The following is a 17,404-nucleotide window of genomic DNA, read 5'->3' as shown; positions in this document are numbered from 1 at the left end:
TTCCTTCCCCAAATTAGGGAAGTACTCAGCTATAATTTGTCCAAATGAACGTTCTTCCCCCCTGCCCCCATCTTCTGGGGCCCCCTATTATCTGGATATTATTTTGCTTTATAGTGTTTGAGTTCTTGAAATTTCCCTTCATGGTCCTGTAGTTGTTTTTCTCCCCCCTTCTCAGGTTCCTTATTTTGCATCATTTTTTCTTCTATCTCACTGACTCGCCCTTCTGCCTTCCTTATCCTCACTTTGGAGCCTCCGTTTGTGACTGTATCTCAGTAATAGCATTTTTAATTTCGGCCTCATTAGATTTTAATTTTTTATTTATACAGGGATTCTCTACTGTTTTCTATGCTTTTTTCAAGCCTAGCCAGTATCTTTATAATCGTTTTAAATTCTAGTTCAGACATCTTACTTATATCTGATATTGATTAAATCCCTGGCAGGGATTATTACCTCCTCTTCTTTCTTTTGGGGTGAGTGTCTCCATTTCGTCATTATGTTGAGAAAAGAATGGAAGAAAATGAGAGATTAGACAAAAATAACAACAGAAAAAAACAAAACAAACCAGAAGAAAACAAAAACAAAACAAAATAAGAAAAAAATCAAACAAGAAGTAAAACAGAATGAAACAATAAACTAGATCCTGGGTGTATTTTGGTCTGTTTGTTAAGAGAAACTATATCCCAAAATAGCAAAGAAAGATAATTTTATATATATATATAGAAAAATAAAATAAAATACAATGAAAGTAAACCAAAAATTATATATATACAAATATTTATATATATATGTAAAACATGTATAAAAATAAAAATTACCCATTCATCTGTTGAAAGGCGATGGATAAAGAAGATGTGGTCCATATATACAATGGAATATTACTCAGCCATCAGAAAGGATGAATACCCACCATTTGCATCAACATGGATGGGCCTGGAGGAGATTATGCTAAGTGAAATAAGTTAAGCGCAGAGAAAGACAATTATCATATGGTTCCACTCATATGTGGAACATAAGGAATAGCATGGAAGACATTAGGGGAAGGAAGGGAAAACTGAAGGGTGGGAAATCAGAGAGGGAGATGAACCATGAGAGACTGTGGACTCCAGGAAACAATGTGAGGGTTTCAGAGGGGCAGGGGTGGTTGGGGTAGCCTGGTGATGGGTATTAAGGAGGGCACGTGCTATAATGAGCACTGGGTGTTATACACAAATAATGAATCATGGAACAGTATATCAAAAACTAATGATACACTGTATGGTGACTAACATAATAAAGAAAAAAAATTAAGAAAGAATAAAAGAATTGAAAAAATAAGAAAATTAGGTGAATGAAAATAAAACTGGAAGACTAAAGAATAGAAAAAACCCCACGAATGCTATATACTGTATTCCCCAAGAGCTGAAGTTTTGCAGTTCTCTATCATCTGTAAACTTGGTGCTCTCCAGTTGTTCCTGCTGGTCTTTTGGTGGAGGGGTCTGTTGATCAATTCTCAGGTGCCCTTGCCGTGGTGGATCTGTGCTTCCCTTGCCAGGGTGCTGGGCTCAGTGTATGTGGCTCTGGATTGCAGTGTGTGGCGCTGATTTGCTCCTTGAAGGCTTTCAGCACTGATGGCGGGATGAAAATAGTGGTGCCTGGATCTTTATCCCTGGAGCTGAAAGTTGGTGTCCCTCACTCTTAAGTGAGTCCTCAAAGAAAAGCAGTCAATCACTCTGTCTTCCTGTTTTTTGTCCGAACTCTGTGTTCACTTAGCCTGTGACTGACTGTTTTTATCTCAGGCATGTGCTGGAGTTTCGGGTCTCTGCAAACTTTTATGGACTCCTGAGATGTGGATCCATGCTGTTCCTTCTGGGAGTTTGTGGGGCATCTCGCTGAGCTTCTGCCTTTTGCCTAGACCCTGCCCGTAGAGCGGTTGTGCAACCATGCAGCAGTTCTCAGTTTACAGTTTATAGCAACACAGAGCCGAAAGCTGGCACCTAGACTTGCTGTTTTCATTCGGCTTCCCCACTCGAATGCCTGGGAACTCTGCCGCACTCAGCCACTCCCATTCTTCTTGTGGCCTCCGGGATCCTGAGACCATGCTGTCCCACCTGGGATTCCACCCTGCTTTGCCACCTGAGCACTTTTAATCCAGTGATGTCCCCCACTGTAGCAGACTCATAAAAGTTCTAATTTTGCATCCTTCTGCTTATAATACTTTACAGTAGCCTCCTTAAACAGGCAGTTCTCTCTGCAGTTTCCTCAGATACATCACGCTGGATACCAAGTCTCGGCACCTCCTACCTTCCAAAAAGTGATTGCTTTTCTATTTTAGAATTGCAGCATTTCTTTTCTCAGATCTCCTCTTTTCACAGGTGTTCAGAATGATTTGGTAACTATCTAGCTGAATTCCAGGGACCAGACAAACTTAGGGTCCCCTACTCCTCTGCCATCTTAGCTCCCCTCCCTGGGGATTTCTTTAGTGAGAGGAGAAAGAATATTTCAGGCATCTTCATGTCCACATAGGCCCCCCCTCCCCTGAAGGGATAGACATAGAGGCATCTTACTTCTGCTACTGTAAGTCTTGGAGAAAAGATGGGTCTCATCAGTCATCTTAAAGTTCTCATCTTCTGGCATGAAGCTTTCAGTTTGACATCTTGTTTTTAAGTGTCCATTGTTGAGTGATTAATAGATTTTATAAACCTCTTAGCCAGAAAGTCTTTTCTTGAATAAGTCATATTAGGGTTTGTTCTTGAATTCTTTGTGTGAAACTGCTACGAAGGTAAAGCTGTTTGAAGTTTTGACTAAATTGCTGTGATTGGAAACTATGCATGCTATTTACCTCACATTAGTATTTGGTCATATAGGGAAATGTCCCTGCTACATACTGTGTTTTTTGAGACGATTGGTATGGTAGAAGCATCCTGACCTGTAAGATCTGGTTCTGGGGTAACAGGGTCACTGAAAACATTGGAGAAAGTGGGAATTGCCAGCTGGGCTATGTGAACAACAGGCATTTGGCAAGGCATATAAGTGTATACACATTCTTTATACACATTCTTTGATGTTTGTGTATGGGTTTGCTGCATTGAGCATTGGTGTGTTTATGTCATTGACCACCCACTAGTGTATCATCTACAATTTTCGATCAGGGATTGGCTGTTTTCACAAATAGAATATTTGAATGCCACCTTGCTTACGTATTGTCTGTGGCTGCTTTCCTGTGACAGGGGAATACTTGGATAGTTGTGACAGAGACCACATTGCCCACAAAGCCTAAAAATACTTACCATCTGGACTTTAACAGAAAGTTTGTTGATCTCTAGTTCAGATTATTTAAAATAGAATGGGAACTTAGTCACTTATGGAGCAATCTCATTTCTTCTTTTACATTTCTTCTCATTTCTTTTCTCATCCTCTATAGGTTTTACCAGGTATTTTTTTTCAATAATTCACATTTATTGCATTTTTGCAAAGTTTTTAGCTTAGTTATCAGAGTAAAAAGAATCCAACCACATTTTTGTAATTTGTTTTATCCCTTTATGTAATATTTAACTAGATTATACTAACAAATATTATTGGAAATAGATGCTGTCATGCAGTTAATTTGTGGTGAACATGACAGGAACAGTATGCAGACAGACCTGAGAGACAGTGGTCAGAGAGCTGCAATGTCTTGTGGTGGGCCAAGTTATGGTATTTTATGGAGGCAGTGGAGTTTTTGTTCTGTGTTCACTACTTGGTTGAACTGAACCCAGTCGTTGAGCCCAAACTAGTACGGATCAGGACTTTATTATTCTTTTAGCTAAAACAAAAAGAAAATCTGGCTATCCTTTTTTTAATTGTTTCTGTATCAACCTGAAGTATAAACTAGATTTCATTTGGCCAGTATAGTGTTAACTAAATATATTAATGGTGTAGGTTTGTTATGGGTTATATTGAGTATTTGAGCCATTTAAAAGTTGCATTAAGATGTACAGTTATTTTTACTTAAATATATTTGTGTTGTTTTAGGTCAGGTGTGGTCTTGGGGAGATGGTGACTATGGGAAATTGGGCAGAGGTGGTAGTGATGGCTGCAAAACACCAAAGCTTATTGAGAAGCTTCAAGACTTGGATGTCGTGAAGGTTCGATGTGGAAGCCAGTTTTCTATTGCTTTGACGAAAGATGGCCAAGTTTATTCATGGGGAAAAGGTGACAACCAGAGACTTGGGCATGGAACAGAAGAACATGTTCGTTATCCCAAACTCTTGGAAGGCTTGCAAGGTGAGTGCAAAATGTAAACTTTTAAAACTCTTTGAAGCTTTTTCTTCAGTAATCTTTTAAAGATTGCAGGGTTTTTTTTTTTACCTAATATTTCATGAATGACTTATCATTAGAAGGCTTTTACTCACATTTTCATAGGTATAGATAATAATGGAAAGTAGGTTGTCTTTATTAAAAAACGGTATAGGGCACCTGGGTGGCTCAGTTGGTTAATCGTCTGCCTTCGGTTCAGGTCATGATCCTGGGGTCCTGGGATCAAGTCTCACATTGGGCTCCCTGCTCTGCAGAGAGCCTGCTTCTCCCCCTCTCCTCTGCCTCTCTCTCTCTGTCTCTCCTGAATAAATAAATAAAATCTTTAAAAAAAAAATGGTGTAGAATTATTCTCACCAGATTTCATTTGAAACTCATTCAATTTTACTAATATTGGTAAGTCCTTTTTGTGGCAGGCATCTATTCATCATTAAGTAAGCTGACCTTAGTGAGATGAACTTCTATTGGTGAGGTTACCGATACTTACAGTGTAGACATTGCTAAGATGACAGATATGCATGGTGCTGTGGGAATGTAGTGGGAGATAGGATTGGGTCCTTTGGGAGTGTTCTCACTTGAACTTATCCTTGATGGGTAAATCCTGCTTGTTTGATTTCAAGGGCATCCAGCATGCATTCTAGATAGAATGGGAGCCAAGGCATGTAGATGTGCTTTGCAGATGCCTTCTGAAGTATGGGAGAGGTTGATGATAGGTCTATCAGGTGGCCTGTAGTGTTAAAGGGGGTGGGCAGGCTGTTTTTTAAAGTAGACTGTAAGTATTTTAGGTTTGAGTACCATACATTGTATGTCTCAACTACTCTTTTCTGCTGTTGTAGTCCAAAAGGAGCCATAGACAATATGTAAATAAATGGGCCTGGCTGTGTGATAGTACAGCTTTATTCACAAAAACAGTCCTTGGCCTGTGTTTGCATGAGGGATGAAGTTTGTTGAATCCCTGAGCTAGATTCTACTTTATGTTTTTGCTTTTTTGTCAAGGGAGTTTGGAATTGAGACTTTTACATGGGACTTGCTTGTTTCTTTCCCCATCATTATTATTTTAAAACATATTAATACCTTGAGGTGCCTGGGTGGCTCAGTTGGTTAAGCGTCTGACTCTTGGTTTTGGCTCAGGACGTGATCTCAGGGTCATGAGATGGAGCCCCGCATTAAGCTCTGTGCTTGGCATGGAGTCTGCTTGAGATTCTCTCTCTCCCTCTCCTCCTCTCCCTGCTCATGCATGCATGTGCTTTCTCCCTCTCTCTCTAAAAATAAATAAATCAATAAAATCTTTAAAACATATTAATACCTGATGACAAGAAGGTATTATGGTATTTATTATTTTCTAAGTTTCTGAGGTAAGTTGTGGGGTAATACAGTTGGTTGTATGTTATGGAGCTGTGTTTGAATTTTGTTAGCCTTCTTGTTTATATATTTTTTTCACTTAGTAAAGGAAATCAGCTACATTTATTAGATACAGAGATAGCTTACTGTGAAAGCATTTAAATGATTGATGGTACAGTCATTTTGGCCATCACTATGTCAACGTCTCATAGGCTCAAGATAGAATTGTTCTCCTTACTCGGGTAGAATTTTGTAGCTGAATTATTTTTTACGTTGACATTACTGAAAATATCCCTTGTGTTGGTCATGTTAGATTTACTATTAAGCAAAAATACAATACTTTAATACTATTTAAATAGGAAAAATGTATTTGTATCATTTCACTTTGGAGAAAAAGGTGTTGTTTTAGAAAACTTCCTTAATTAAGATAGCCCACAATCTGGGCTATAAAGCACACGTTAACATATTTAAAAGAAGAGAGATCAAACTATGTCCTCAGACTGCAAGGGAATTAAACTAAAAATTGTAACAGAAAGATAGTTGGGAAATCCCCAAATGCATGGAGATTAAACAACAAACTTCCAAATAACACATGGTCAAACAAAAAATCTTAAGAGAAATTTTAAAATATTTTGAACTGAATGACTATGAGAACAACTTACCAAAATTTGTGGGATGCAGTGAAAGCAGTGCTTAGAAGGAAATTAGAAGGCATATGTTAGAAAAGAAGAAAAATCTAAAGTAAGTAATCTTTGTGTGCAGGAAAGAAAACCATTAATAAAATGTAAAGGTGGGGTGCCTGGGTGGCTCAGTTGGTTAAGCGTCTGACTCTTGATATTGGCTCAGGTCATGATCTTAAAGTTGTGAGATTGAGTCCCACATTGGGCTCTGTGCAGGGCATGGAGCCTCATTAAGATTCTCTCTCTCCCTCCCTCTCTCCCTCTGCCCCCCCCCAACCCCCGGCACACTCACTCTCTCCCTCTCAAAAAAAAAAAACAGCAAAAAAACCCCCACTAAAATGTAAAGGCAACCTATAGAATATAGAATGGGAGAAAATATTTGTAAATCATATATCTGATAAGGGGTTAATATCCAAAATATATAAAGGATTCTTAAAATTTAGTAGCAAAACAAACAAAAAGTATACCCCATAACCAATTTGATTAAAAATTAGGCAGAGTATCTGAGTAGACATTTTTCCAAAGATGAGTTATAGATGGCCAGCAGGTACATGAAAAAGGTGTGTGCTCAATATCATTAATCATCAGGGAAATGCAAATCAAAACCACAGGTGAGAGAACACTTCATACCTGTTTGAATGGCTGTTATCAAAAAGACAAGAAATACAAGTGTTGATGAGGATGTGGAGAAAAAGAAACCCTTGTGCAGTGTTGATGGGAATGTGAATTGGTACAGCCACTGTGGAAAACAGTAAGGAGGCTTTACAAAAAAGAACTACCATATGGACCCACAATTCCACTTCTGGGTGTTTATCTGAAGGAAGTAAATATGTGAACTTAAAAAGGTATCTGCATCCTCATGTTCATTGCAGCATTATTCACAATAACCAAGACATGGAAACAACCTAAGTGTCCCATTGGTAGATGAGTAGATAAAGAAAATGTAGTATATACATATGATGGAATATTATTCAGCCATAAAAAAGAAGGTAATTCTTCCGTTTGTGTTAACATGGATGGACCTTGAGGGCATTATGCTAAATAAATAGGTCAGATAGAGACAGACAAACACTGTATAATCCTACTTATTTGTGGAATCTAAAAAAAAAAAACACCCCAAAACTCTCCCAAAACCCCCACCAAACTCATAGATGCAGAGAATAGATTGGTGGTTGCCAGAGGTGGGGGTTGTTGGGAGTGGGTAAAGTGGGTGAAGGTGGTCGAAAAGTACAAATTTCTAGTTGTGAAATAAGTCCTGCGGTTATAATATACAGCATGGTGACTGTAGCTGTTAACACTTTATTGTGTATTTGAAAGTTGCCAAGAGAACAGATCTTAAAAGCTCTCATCACAAGAAAAAAAAATCTGTAATTATGTGTGGTTATGGATGTTAAAAAAATATCCATAGTCTAAGTTTCTACCTTAGGAAACTAGATATAGGAGAGCATATTGAATCCAAAATAAGAAGAAGGAAAGAAATAATGAGAATTAGAGAAGAAACCAATGAAATTGAAAACAGAAAATCAGTAGAGAAGATCAAAGAAACCAAAAGCTGGTTCTTTGAAAAGATTAAAAAAATCAGTATACTTTAACTAGGCTAAGAAAAAAGGAAAACAGGACACAAATTACTAATACCAGAAATGAAAGAGAAGACACCACTACAGATCCTATTAACATTGTAAAGATGATAAAGGAATACTAAGAACAAGTCTGTGCCTGCAAATTTGGTAACTTCGATGAAATGAACCATTTCTTTAAAAGACAGTTTGTCAAAATTTATACAAGAAGAAATAGACAAACTGAATAGGCTTATATCTCTTAAAGAAATTAAGTCAATAATTAATAACTTTCCAAAACAGAAAACATGAGGCCCAGATGGGTTTACTGGTGAATTCTACCAAACATTTAAGGAAGAAATTATACCAATTCTCTGTGATCTCTTTCAGAGGATGGAAGCAAAGGTCATACTTCTTAATTCATTCTATGAGGCCAGCATTACCCTAATACCAAAGCCAGACAAAAATATTATTAGAAAAGAAAATTACAGACCAACATCTCTCATGAATATAGATGCAAAAATCCTCAACAAAATATCAGCAAATCAAATTCAACAATATATAGAAAGAATTAAACATCACCACCAAGTTGAATTTATTCTACATATGCAATGTTGGCTAGTTAACCATTCAAAAAACCAATTAATGTAATCCCTCAAATCAACAGAGTAACAAGAAAAATCACATGATCATATTAATCGATGCAGAAAAAGCATTTGATAAAATCCAGTACCCATTCATGATAAAAACTTTCCGCAAACTAGGAATGGAGAGAACTTCATTAACTTGATAAAGAAAATCTATAAAAGTCCTATAGCTAACATCATACTTAATGGTGAGAAACTTGAAGCTTTCCCACTAAGATAAAGTGCAAGGAAAAGATGTCTCATCTCACCATTTCTTTTCAAAATCATACTGGAAGTTCTAGCTAATGCAACAAAACAGCAAAAGGATATTAAAGGTGTACGGATTGAGAAGGAAGAAATAAAACTATCTTTGTTCACAGATGACATGAATGTTTATGTAGAAAATCTGAAAGGATCAACAAGGGCTGTAAGTAATAAATGATTATAGCAAAGTTGTAGGATACAAAGTTAAAATACCAAAGTCACTTGGTATATACCTTAGTTCCTATATACCAGCAACTAAGAAATGGAATTTGAAATAAAAACAAAATACCATTTACAATAGTATTAAAAAAGTGAAATACATAGGTATAACTCTTAACAAAATAAGTACAAGACCTATGTGAGTAAAATTACAAAAGTGATGAATGAAATCAAAGGAGAACTAATAAATTGAGAGATATTCTGTGTTCATGGGTAGGAAGAATGAATACTGTCATTTCTTTCTATCTTAATCTATACGTTTAATACAAGACAAACTGATTCTAAATTTTATGTGGAGAGGCAAAAGACCTAGAATAGCTAACACAGTATTGAAGGAAAAGGGCAGGTTGAAGGACTGACACTACCCAACTTCAAGACTTAATATAAAGCCACAGTAACCAAGAAAGTATGACATTGACTAAAGTATAGAAAATAGATCATTGGAACAAAATAGCTGAGAAATAGACCCACATAAGTATAGTTAATTGATCTTTGACAAGGGAGCCAAGGCAGTACAATGAAGCAAAGGTAGCTTTTTCAACGGTTTTGGAACAAGTAGACATTCACATGCCAAAAAAAAAAAAAAGAATAATTGATAATGGGCGAGGCTATGCATGTGTTGGGGTGGGGAGTATAAGGGAAATCTCTGTGCCTTTTCCTCAATTTTGCTGTGAACCTAAAAATATTCTAAAAATAGAAAGTCTCATTGAGGCAAAAAGAATATACTTTGCGTGATTATACTTGGGACAGGAGAATATGATTTAATTAATTAAAATACACTTGTCTCTTTCTGAATGAAAATATGAATAAGGAGAAAAAAGTAGCTTTTTCCATACTAAGGTAAGGAAAAGATCCTTTTCATACCTTGGTATTATTTAATTTTCAGGCTATAGGTCTTAATAAATTATAGCTAGTAAAACGGGTTTTAATAACATACATGAAGCAGAGGAATTATGCATAATATTAAAGCAATGAATTATCCTTTAGAAGTTGACATTAAATACCTCCTGACCTGAATGACCTAAGCAGAAGTCAGGTGTGAAGCTGTATTGTATCCACTCTTTCCTCCTAGGGAAGAAGGTAATTGATGTGGCTGCAGGCTCCACCCACTGCCTGGCTCTGACTGAGGACAGCGAGGTCCATAGCTGGGGGAGCAACGACCAGTGCCAGCACTTTGACACCTTGCGTGTGACCAAGCCAGAACCCGCTGCACTGCCAGGACTGGATACCAAACACATAGTTGGAATTGCCTGTGGACCTGCTCAGGTACTGAGTAGATAGGTTGGTTAGGTATTTTGTGGAATTTTGGCTTCCTGTCTTCATTGCTAGTATGTAGAAATACCATTGACTTGTGTTTGTGGTCCTTGTATCCTGTAGTTGTAGTCAGTATGTTGAAGAGTGGTGAGAGGGCACATCCTTGTTCCTGATCGTAGCGGGAAAGCATTTTTCTAGTCTTTCACCATTAGCTAGAATGTTAACGGTAGGATTTTTTTAGTAGATGCTTTATCAGATTAAGGAAGTTTCCTTTAACTCCTACTTTTTTGAAAGTTTTTTCTAATACTGAATAGATGCTAAATTTTCTCAAATGCTTTTTTTCTTCTCAAATGATATGATCATGTAGTTTTTGTTCTTTAGTCTGTTTATATGGTAGAATATGTTAATTATTTTTCAAATATTGACCAGACCTTGCATTACTGAATAAACCCCACTTGGTTATGGTGTATTATTCTTCCTTATATATTGCTTTATTTGATTTGCTAATTACATTGTTGAGGATTTTTCTGCTGATGGTCATCAGAGATAATTGGCTTGTGGGTTTGTTTTTTTTTGTGGTTTTATACTGTATGTCTATCTTTTATCAGGGTAAAACTGGCCTCATAAAAAGTGTTGACAAGTGTTCCTTTCTCTTTTGTTTTCTAGAAGGGATTGTGTAGAATTAGTGTTATTTCTTTTTTAAATGTTTTTTTGTGAATCCATCTAAGCCAGGAGATTTCTTTCTCAAATAAAAAATTATTTCTTTAAGAGATAACAGAACTATTTAGAGTTTTTTTTTCTTGAGTGGATTTTCCTGGTTTGTAACACTCAAGGAGTTGTTCCATTTCGTCTAAGTTGTCTGATTTTTGTGTATAAAGTTTTCCTTAGTATTCATTTACTAATCTTTCAAAGTCTTTGGGATCTGCAGTAATATTGGTAATTTTCTTCTTTTATTCTTTTGCCAGTTTCACCTAGAGGTTTATCCATTTTATTGATCTTTTTAAAGAACTAGATTTTAATTTCATTAATTTTCCCCTTGTTTTTTGCTTTCTATTTCATTGGTTTATTCTCTTGTCTTTGTTATTTTTTTCCCCCTTCAGCTTGCTTTGGGTTCATTTTGCTCTTTTTTTAGTTTCTTCAGGAGGAAGCTTAGGTTAATTTTAGACCCTTCTTCTTTTGTAATATTTAAGCACTCGCTGCTATAAATTTCCCTCTAAGCAGTGCTTTAATTGCACCCACACATTCTGATGTATTTTCATTTTTGTTCAGTTCAAAATACTCTCTAATTTCTCTCGAGAATTGCTTTGTGACCTGTGGATTATTGTGTCATTTAATTTCAAAGTGGTTGAAGATTGTTCTGTTACCATTCTGTTACTGATTTCTAGTTTAATTTTATTGTGGTTAGAGAACAGACTATATGATTTTAGTTCTTCTAGATTTGTTCAGATTTATTTTAGGTCTCAGGATATATTCTCTTATTAAGTGAATGTTCAGTGTGTTTGTTTGAAAAGAGTTGTGTATTTTATTGTTGATGTATTTTGCTGTTGTTGGGTGAAGTGTTCTATAAATGTCAATTAAATCCAGTTTGTTGATGGTATTATTCTTTTCTACATCCTTGCTGATTTTCTGTCTGCTTGTTCTGTTTCTTTCTGGGAGGGTGTTGGTATATCCTAGTATAATTATGTATTTCTCCATGTCTTTTTTCAGTTCTATCAGTTTTCTTTTAATATCAATGCTTTTGGTCATTAAAAAATTATGGTTGACTGAACAGTGGCATTAAGTATGTTCATGAGATTGTATAACTATCACTGCTATCAGTCTCCAGAACTTTTTCATCATCCTAAACAGAAACTGTATCCATTAAACAATTACTCTCCATTTCTCCTCCCCATGGTCCCTAGTAACTTCAAATTTACTTTCTGTGAATTTGCCTATTCAAGATACCTCTTATAAATGGAATCATATAATATTTGACCTTTTGTGTCTGGCTTGTTTCATTTAACATAAGGTTTTCAAGGTTGATCCATTTGTAGCATGTTTCAGGATTTTATTCTTTCTAAAGAATTAATAATATTCCATTTATATGTATATCCCACATTTTGTTCATATATTCCTCCTTCGATGAACACATGAGTTATTTGTACTTTTGGCTGTTGTGAATAATACTGCTATGAATATTAGTGTACAAATGTCTATTTGAGTCCCTACTTTCAGTGTTTTTGAGTATATATCTAGAAGTAGAATCACTGGATCATATGGTAATTATGGGGAATTTGAAGAACTGTCAAACTGTTTTCCACAGCAGCTGCATGGTTTTTACATTCCCACCAGATAGACACAAGGCTTTCGATTTCTCCACATTTTTGTTCATACTGGTTATTTTCTGCTTTTGTTTGTTTGTTTGAAGCCATTCTAGTGGGTGCAAAGTGGTATTGGACTGTGGTTTTGATTTGCACTTCCCATAGAAAAGCTGTTGAGCATCTTTTCATGTGCTTATTGACCATTTGTATATCTTCTTTGGAGAAATGTCTGTTAGGTCCTTTGCCCCTTTTGAATTGTGTTTTTTTTTCCTTCCCTTATTGAGGAGTTCTTGATATATTGTGGACATTAATCCCGTGGCAGGTAATATGATTTACAACTATTTTTTTCCCATTCTGTGCTTGTCTTTTCATTCTGTTGATAAGTGTCCTTTGATGCACACAAGTTTTAATTTTGAGTAAGTCCACTTTATTTTTTCATATGTTGCCTATGCTTCTGGTGTTATATATATCCAAGAAATCCATTGTCATGTAGATTTTATCCAGTGTTTTCTTCTAATAGCTTTAGTTTTAGCTTTTATGTTTTGGTCTTTGATCCATTCTGGGTTACTTTTTGTTTATGGTGTAAGGTAAGGATCCAGTTTGATTGTTTTGCAGTTTTCCCAGCACCATTTGTAGAAGAGCTTGTTCTTTCCCCATTGAATGGTCTTGGTACTTGTCAAAAATCATATTACTATACAGACAAGAGCTTATTTCTGGGCTCTCCATTCTGTTTAATTGGTCTGTATGCCAGTATTTTATTGGTACTTTATGCTACTACCATACTGTTTTGATTACTGTAGCTTTGTAGTAAGTTTTGAATTAGGAATTTTGAGTCTTCTAATTTTCTTCTCTGTTTCAAGATTATTTTGTTTATTTGGGGTCACTTGAGATTCCATATAAATTTTAGGATGGGTCTGTCAGTTTTTTATATATTTTGAAGCTCTTTTTTTTTTTTTTTTTTAAGATGTGTACAGATTTAGGTTTGCCTTTAGGTTTGTCATCTTGGTGAATTGACCTTTCTATTATTATGCAGTTTTCCCCCTTATCCTTGTTGTTCTTTGCACTGAAGTCTCTTTTCTCTGATTTTAATGTAGGTACTTTACTTTTCGTTTAATTAATGTTTGCATACTGTAATTTTTCCATCCTTTTGCTTGAAAATTATTTTTAAATTGAAATAAGATATATTCATGGGAATTTGCCAATATCATAGGTCTTGTTTACTGTAGCTATATAAGAAGTTTATATTCTAGTTCCTTTGCCTTACCATATAATGTTTAGAGTAGTCTTGTCTATATTGGCAAAAATATCTTGCTTGGACTTTAATAGGAATTGTGTTCAACCTCTTATCAGTTTGTGGAGAATTGGCAGTTTTGCTATATATAGTCTTCCAGTCAGTGAAAATGGTATGTCTAAGCATTTACTTACATCTTCTTTGATTTCATTTATCAGCGTCTTCAGTGTATAAGTCCTATACATGTTTTTTTTTAGATTTACATCTTTTACTTTTAACCTGCCTATCTCATTATGTATAGAGTGAGTTTCTTGTATAGGTGCATTTTTTAAAAAAAATTCTTGAGCCAATCTGTCTTTTAATTGGTATACTGACTGTAATTTTTGACATATATAGATTTAGGTCTTCTATTTTGTTGTTTGGCTTTTGTTTGTTTTCTATTATTTGTTCCTCTGTTGTGCTTTTCCTGCCTCTTTTGGAGTATATGAACTTTTTTTAGTATTCTACTTATTTTGAATTTGACTTTATTTTTTTATATAGTTTTTTTTTAGTGGTTGCTGTAGGATTTATCATATACATACTTAACTCTTTGCAGTCTACTAGAATCAATATTTTACCATTTTAATTGGAATGTAGAAACCTGTTTAATTTTCAAGTACTTGGAGATTTTTCTAGTTATTTTCTTCTAGTTTTTATTGATGTCTACTTTCTGTTGTTGATTTCTAGCTTAATTTTATTATGTTCAGAGAAAATATGATTTCAATTCTTTTAGATAATTATTTTATGATTAAATATTCTAAATATGACTGTATTCTGTTATTGCCAAGTGTTCTATAAATGTCAATTTGTTCTAGTTCATTGATGGTTTTGTTCATTTCTTCTAATTTTTACTGATTTTCTGTCTCTGGTCTGTGTTATTAGGAGGGTAGTTTTGCTATCTTCAACTATGTTTTTGGATTTATCTATTTCTTCTTTTACTTCTATCAGTTTTTACGGCCATGTGTTAGATGCATATTGTTCAACATTGTTCTATCTTCTTGGTGAATTGACCCATTTATCATATATAGTGTCTCTCTTTAGCCCTAGTAATTTCCTTCCTCTGAAGTTTGCTTTGTCTGATATTAATATAGCCGTTTTCTATCCCTTTACTTAGCCTTTTTTAATCTTTCTATTTAAGGTAGATTTCTTGTTGATACCATATAGTTAGGTTTTGATTTTCATATATCCTGACAACTTCTACTTTTTGTTTGTATGGTTAGACCATTTAAATATAACGTAATTATTTATAAGTTGGATTTATTTCTAACATTGTTTTTGGCTTGCTCTCTTTTTTTCCTTTATCTTTTCCTGACTTCTTTTGGGTTATTTGAATAACTTTTAGTATTCCATTTTAACTTACTGTCTCTTTGTGTAGTTTTTTAGTTGTTGCTCTACAGATAAATATACCTAATCTTTTATTATTTACTTACAGTTACTTGTAGCTGTTCAAGTGGATTATGATCCTCACTGCCTGATTAATGTGTATCAATAATTTTGAGAGTGAAAAGATTTTAAACTTATCTTTTTATTTGTGGTACAATGAGATTGGGTCCTAAAATGAGAAAGAAAATTGGAAACTGATAGTGTATGAACTAGACAACCATGAAAATATATGTGCATTTGGGACAGTTAGAGTGATGAATAAGTAATAATTTAAGGCATCTTTGTAATTCATAATGGTGACTCTCTCCTGTGAAACAGTCCAAGAGCTGAGTGTGTAGATTCATTTTAGGTTCTTATGATTTGTCCATAGAGTTTTGCTTGGTCGTCTTGTTCTGAGTGGTCCATTGGCCTCCGTGTCCCATTTGTGGTAGACATCTGCTCAATGACTTTTGAGCAGCTGGACCTCCTATTGCGGCAAGTGAGTGAGGGGATGGATGGCACTGCGGACTGGCCCCCACCTCAAGAGAAAGAGTGCATGGCTGTGGCAACGCTGAATCTTCTACGACTTCAGGTATTAATGATTTCCTTTCCTCTCCCTCCCTTTGTAAGTGTCTTAGGTATTTGTAATAATGTTTATGTATATTGTTAAATGAACTGCTAATGAAAATTTTCAAGTATTTAAAGTATTTAGATTACTTAGATTAGGTTATTTAGGTTATGATGGAGTGTAATTTGTATGAGGTTTAAAAAAATCAGTCTAGTTATCTTAAATTTATCCTGGAAGTCATTCTTTGCATGCAGGTAAGTGTGTGTATGGATTGTGTTATTTCTGCGATAATCAGCTTGTTTGTATTCATCATGGAGTCAATCTTGAATTTACTGTTCTTCTGTGTGGAGAAACAACTGGGTGAGGCAATAGCTCATTGAGAGACCAGCTGGGATGTGCTAGCCAATCTCTCCTCTGGAGTGTGAAAGTTCAACTCAGTAAGTGTGGGCTCCCTCGAGTAGTACTTTTGTCACAGGGAAGGTTAAGGTTAAAAGTCAAAATAAGAAAAGCTAAAAAAATATTTTTCATTTCTTCCTTTCTTGCATTCATTCATTTATTCATTCATTCTTCTTTCTTCTTTCTGTAAAACTATAGCTGAAATCTTTGGTCATCCTATTTCTCTTGGTAATAAAATCCTATGACTGAATGTCAAGAGACTGTTTTTTCTTAACAAAGTAATTTTTCTCTTTATAATACAAGGATTTCTATGTAGCCAGTCATGTCCCCCTCTGCTCTCTCCCCATTTTTGCCTTGGTTTCTAAAAAGCACATAGATGAATGTAATGTTTAGTTACATTAATCAAATTAACAGAAGTTTGGAGAGTACTTCTATTCCCTAAAGTCTTCTGTAGGAGCTCATTTATTAGGCCCACTGTGGTCCCCTTCATGAATCTACCCAGTTGTTTGTTGCTTCCCTGGTTTGTAGCAATGTTGCTGTCTGGTCAGTGCTATGGACTGACCTTTTGGCCCATATTTGCCTGGTGCCATAGTTTTTCTGTTGCTTTATTCCATCTTTCTAGGTCCTTATGCTTTAGTTGTATCATTTTAAAAATTCACTTACAAAGCTTGATTCTTAAAAAGCATCCAATTTGAGAATCTTTATTCATTAGGTGAATTTAATTTTTTTACGGTTATTGTGATTGCTAATGTATTTGAATTTAGGTTTTCTGATTAGTTTTGTGTAAGTTTATTCTTAATTTTCTTCTTTCTTTCTTTCTTTTTTTTTTTTTTAAAGATTTTATTTATGTATTTGAGAGAGAGAATGAGAGAGAGCACATGAGAAGGGGGAGGGCCAGAGGGAGAAGCAGACTCCCTGCTAAGCAGGGAGCCTGATGCGGGACTCGATCCAGGGACTCCAGGATCATGACCTGAGCTGAAGGCAGTCGCTTAACCAACTGAGCCACCCAGGCGCCCGTTTTTCTTATTTCTTGATAAAATTTCCAAAACAGTTTTTTCTTTTCAGATACCTTTAATTGTTCCTAAGCTTTTCAATTTGATTTCTGGACATTAATCATGTTACAGAAAAATTAAGTATTTCTTAATTCCACAAAGTGTTAATTAACTTAACCAGTACTTCTCTTCCTGAAAAACATAGGGGTTATAGGATGCATTAAACCTATACTCCCCTTTCCACTTTGTGTGTTTAAATTGTCAGGCAGTTTATTATTACACTGGATCTAAGACACACTGATTT

At 35.3% G+C, this 17,404-nt stretch overlaps 1 protein-coding gene across 8 annotated transcripts in view; it reads left to right on the top strand.

Annotated features, from left to right (window-relative positions):
• Window positions 1-17,404, top strand: part of HERC2 (HECT and RLD domain containing E3 ubiquitin protein ligase 2) — a 259,145-nt gene that overhangs the window by 78,289 nt on the left and 163,452 nt on the right. For all 8 annotated transcript variants that reach the window (XR_010404924.1, XR_010404925.1, XM_064570045.1 and 5 more), the window contains 3 exons: window positions 3,991-4,242; window positions 10,031-10,224; window positions 15,536-15,736. Coding sequence is in view for 6 of the 8 variants with exons in the window: in XM_064570045.1 (XP_064426115.1) it covers window positions 3,991-4,242; window positions 10,031-10,224; window positions 15,536-15,736 (647 nt within the window). In the remaining 2 variants the exon portion in view is untranslated. The remainder of the gene's footprint in view (window positions 1-3,990; window positions 4,243-10,030; window positions 10,225-15,535; window positions 15,737-17,404) is intronic.

This window comes from Mirounga angustirostris, unplaced genomic scaffold (assembly GCF_029215605.1).
Source record: "Mirounga angustirostris isolate CCGP_5_RB_7025 unplaced genomic scaffold, mMirAng1.0.hap1 SCAF_9, whole genome shotgun sequence".
Taxonomy (NCBI): domain Eukaryota; kingdom Metazoa; phylum Chordata; class Mammalia; order Carnivora; family Phocidae; genus Mirounga; species Mirounga angustirostris.
The sequence above is the reverse complement of the archived record's forward strand: the minus strand, read 5'-3'. Positions and strand labels throughout refer to the sequence as shown.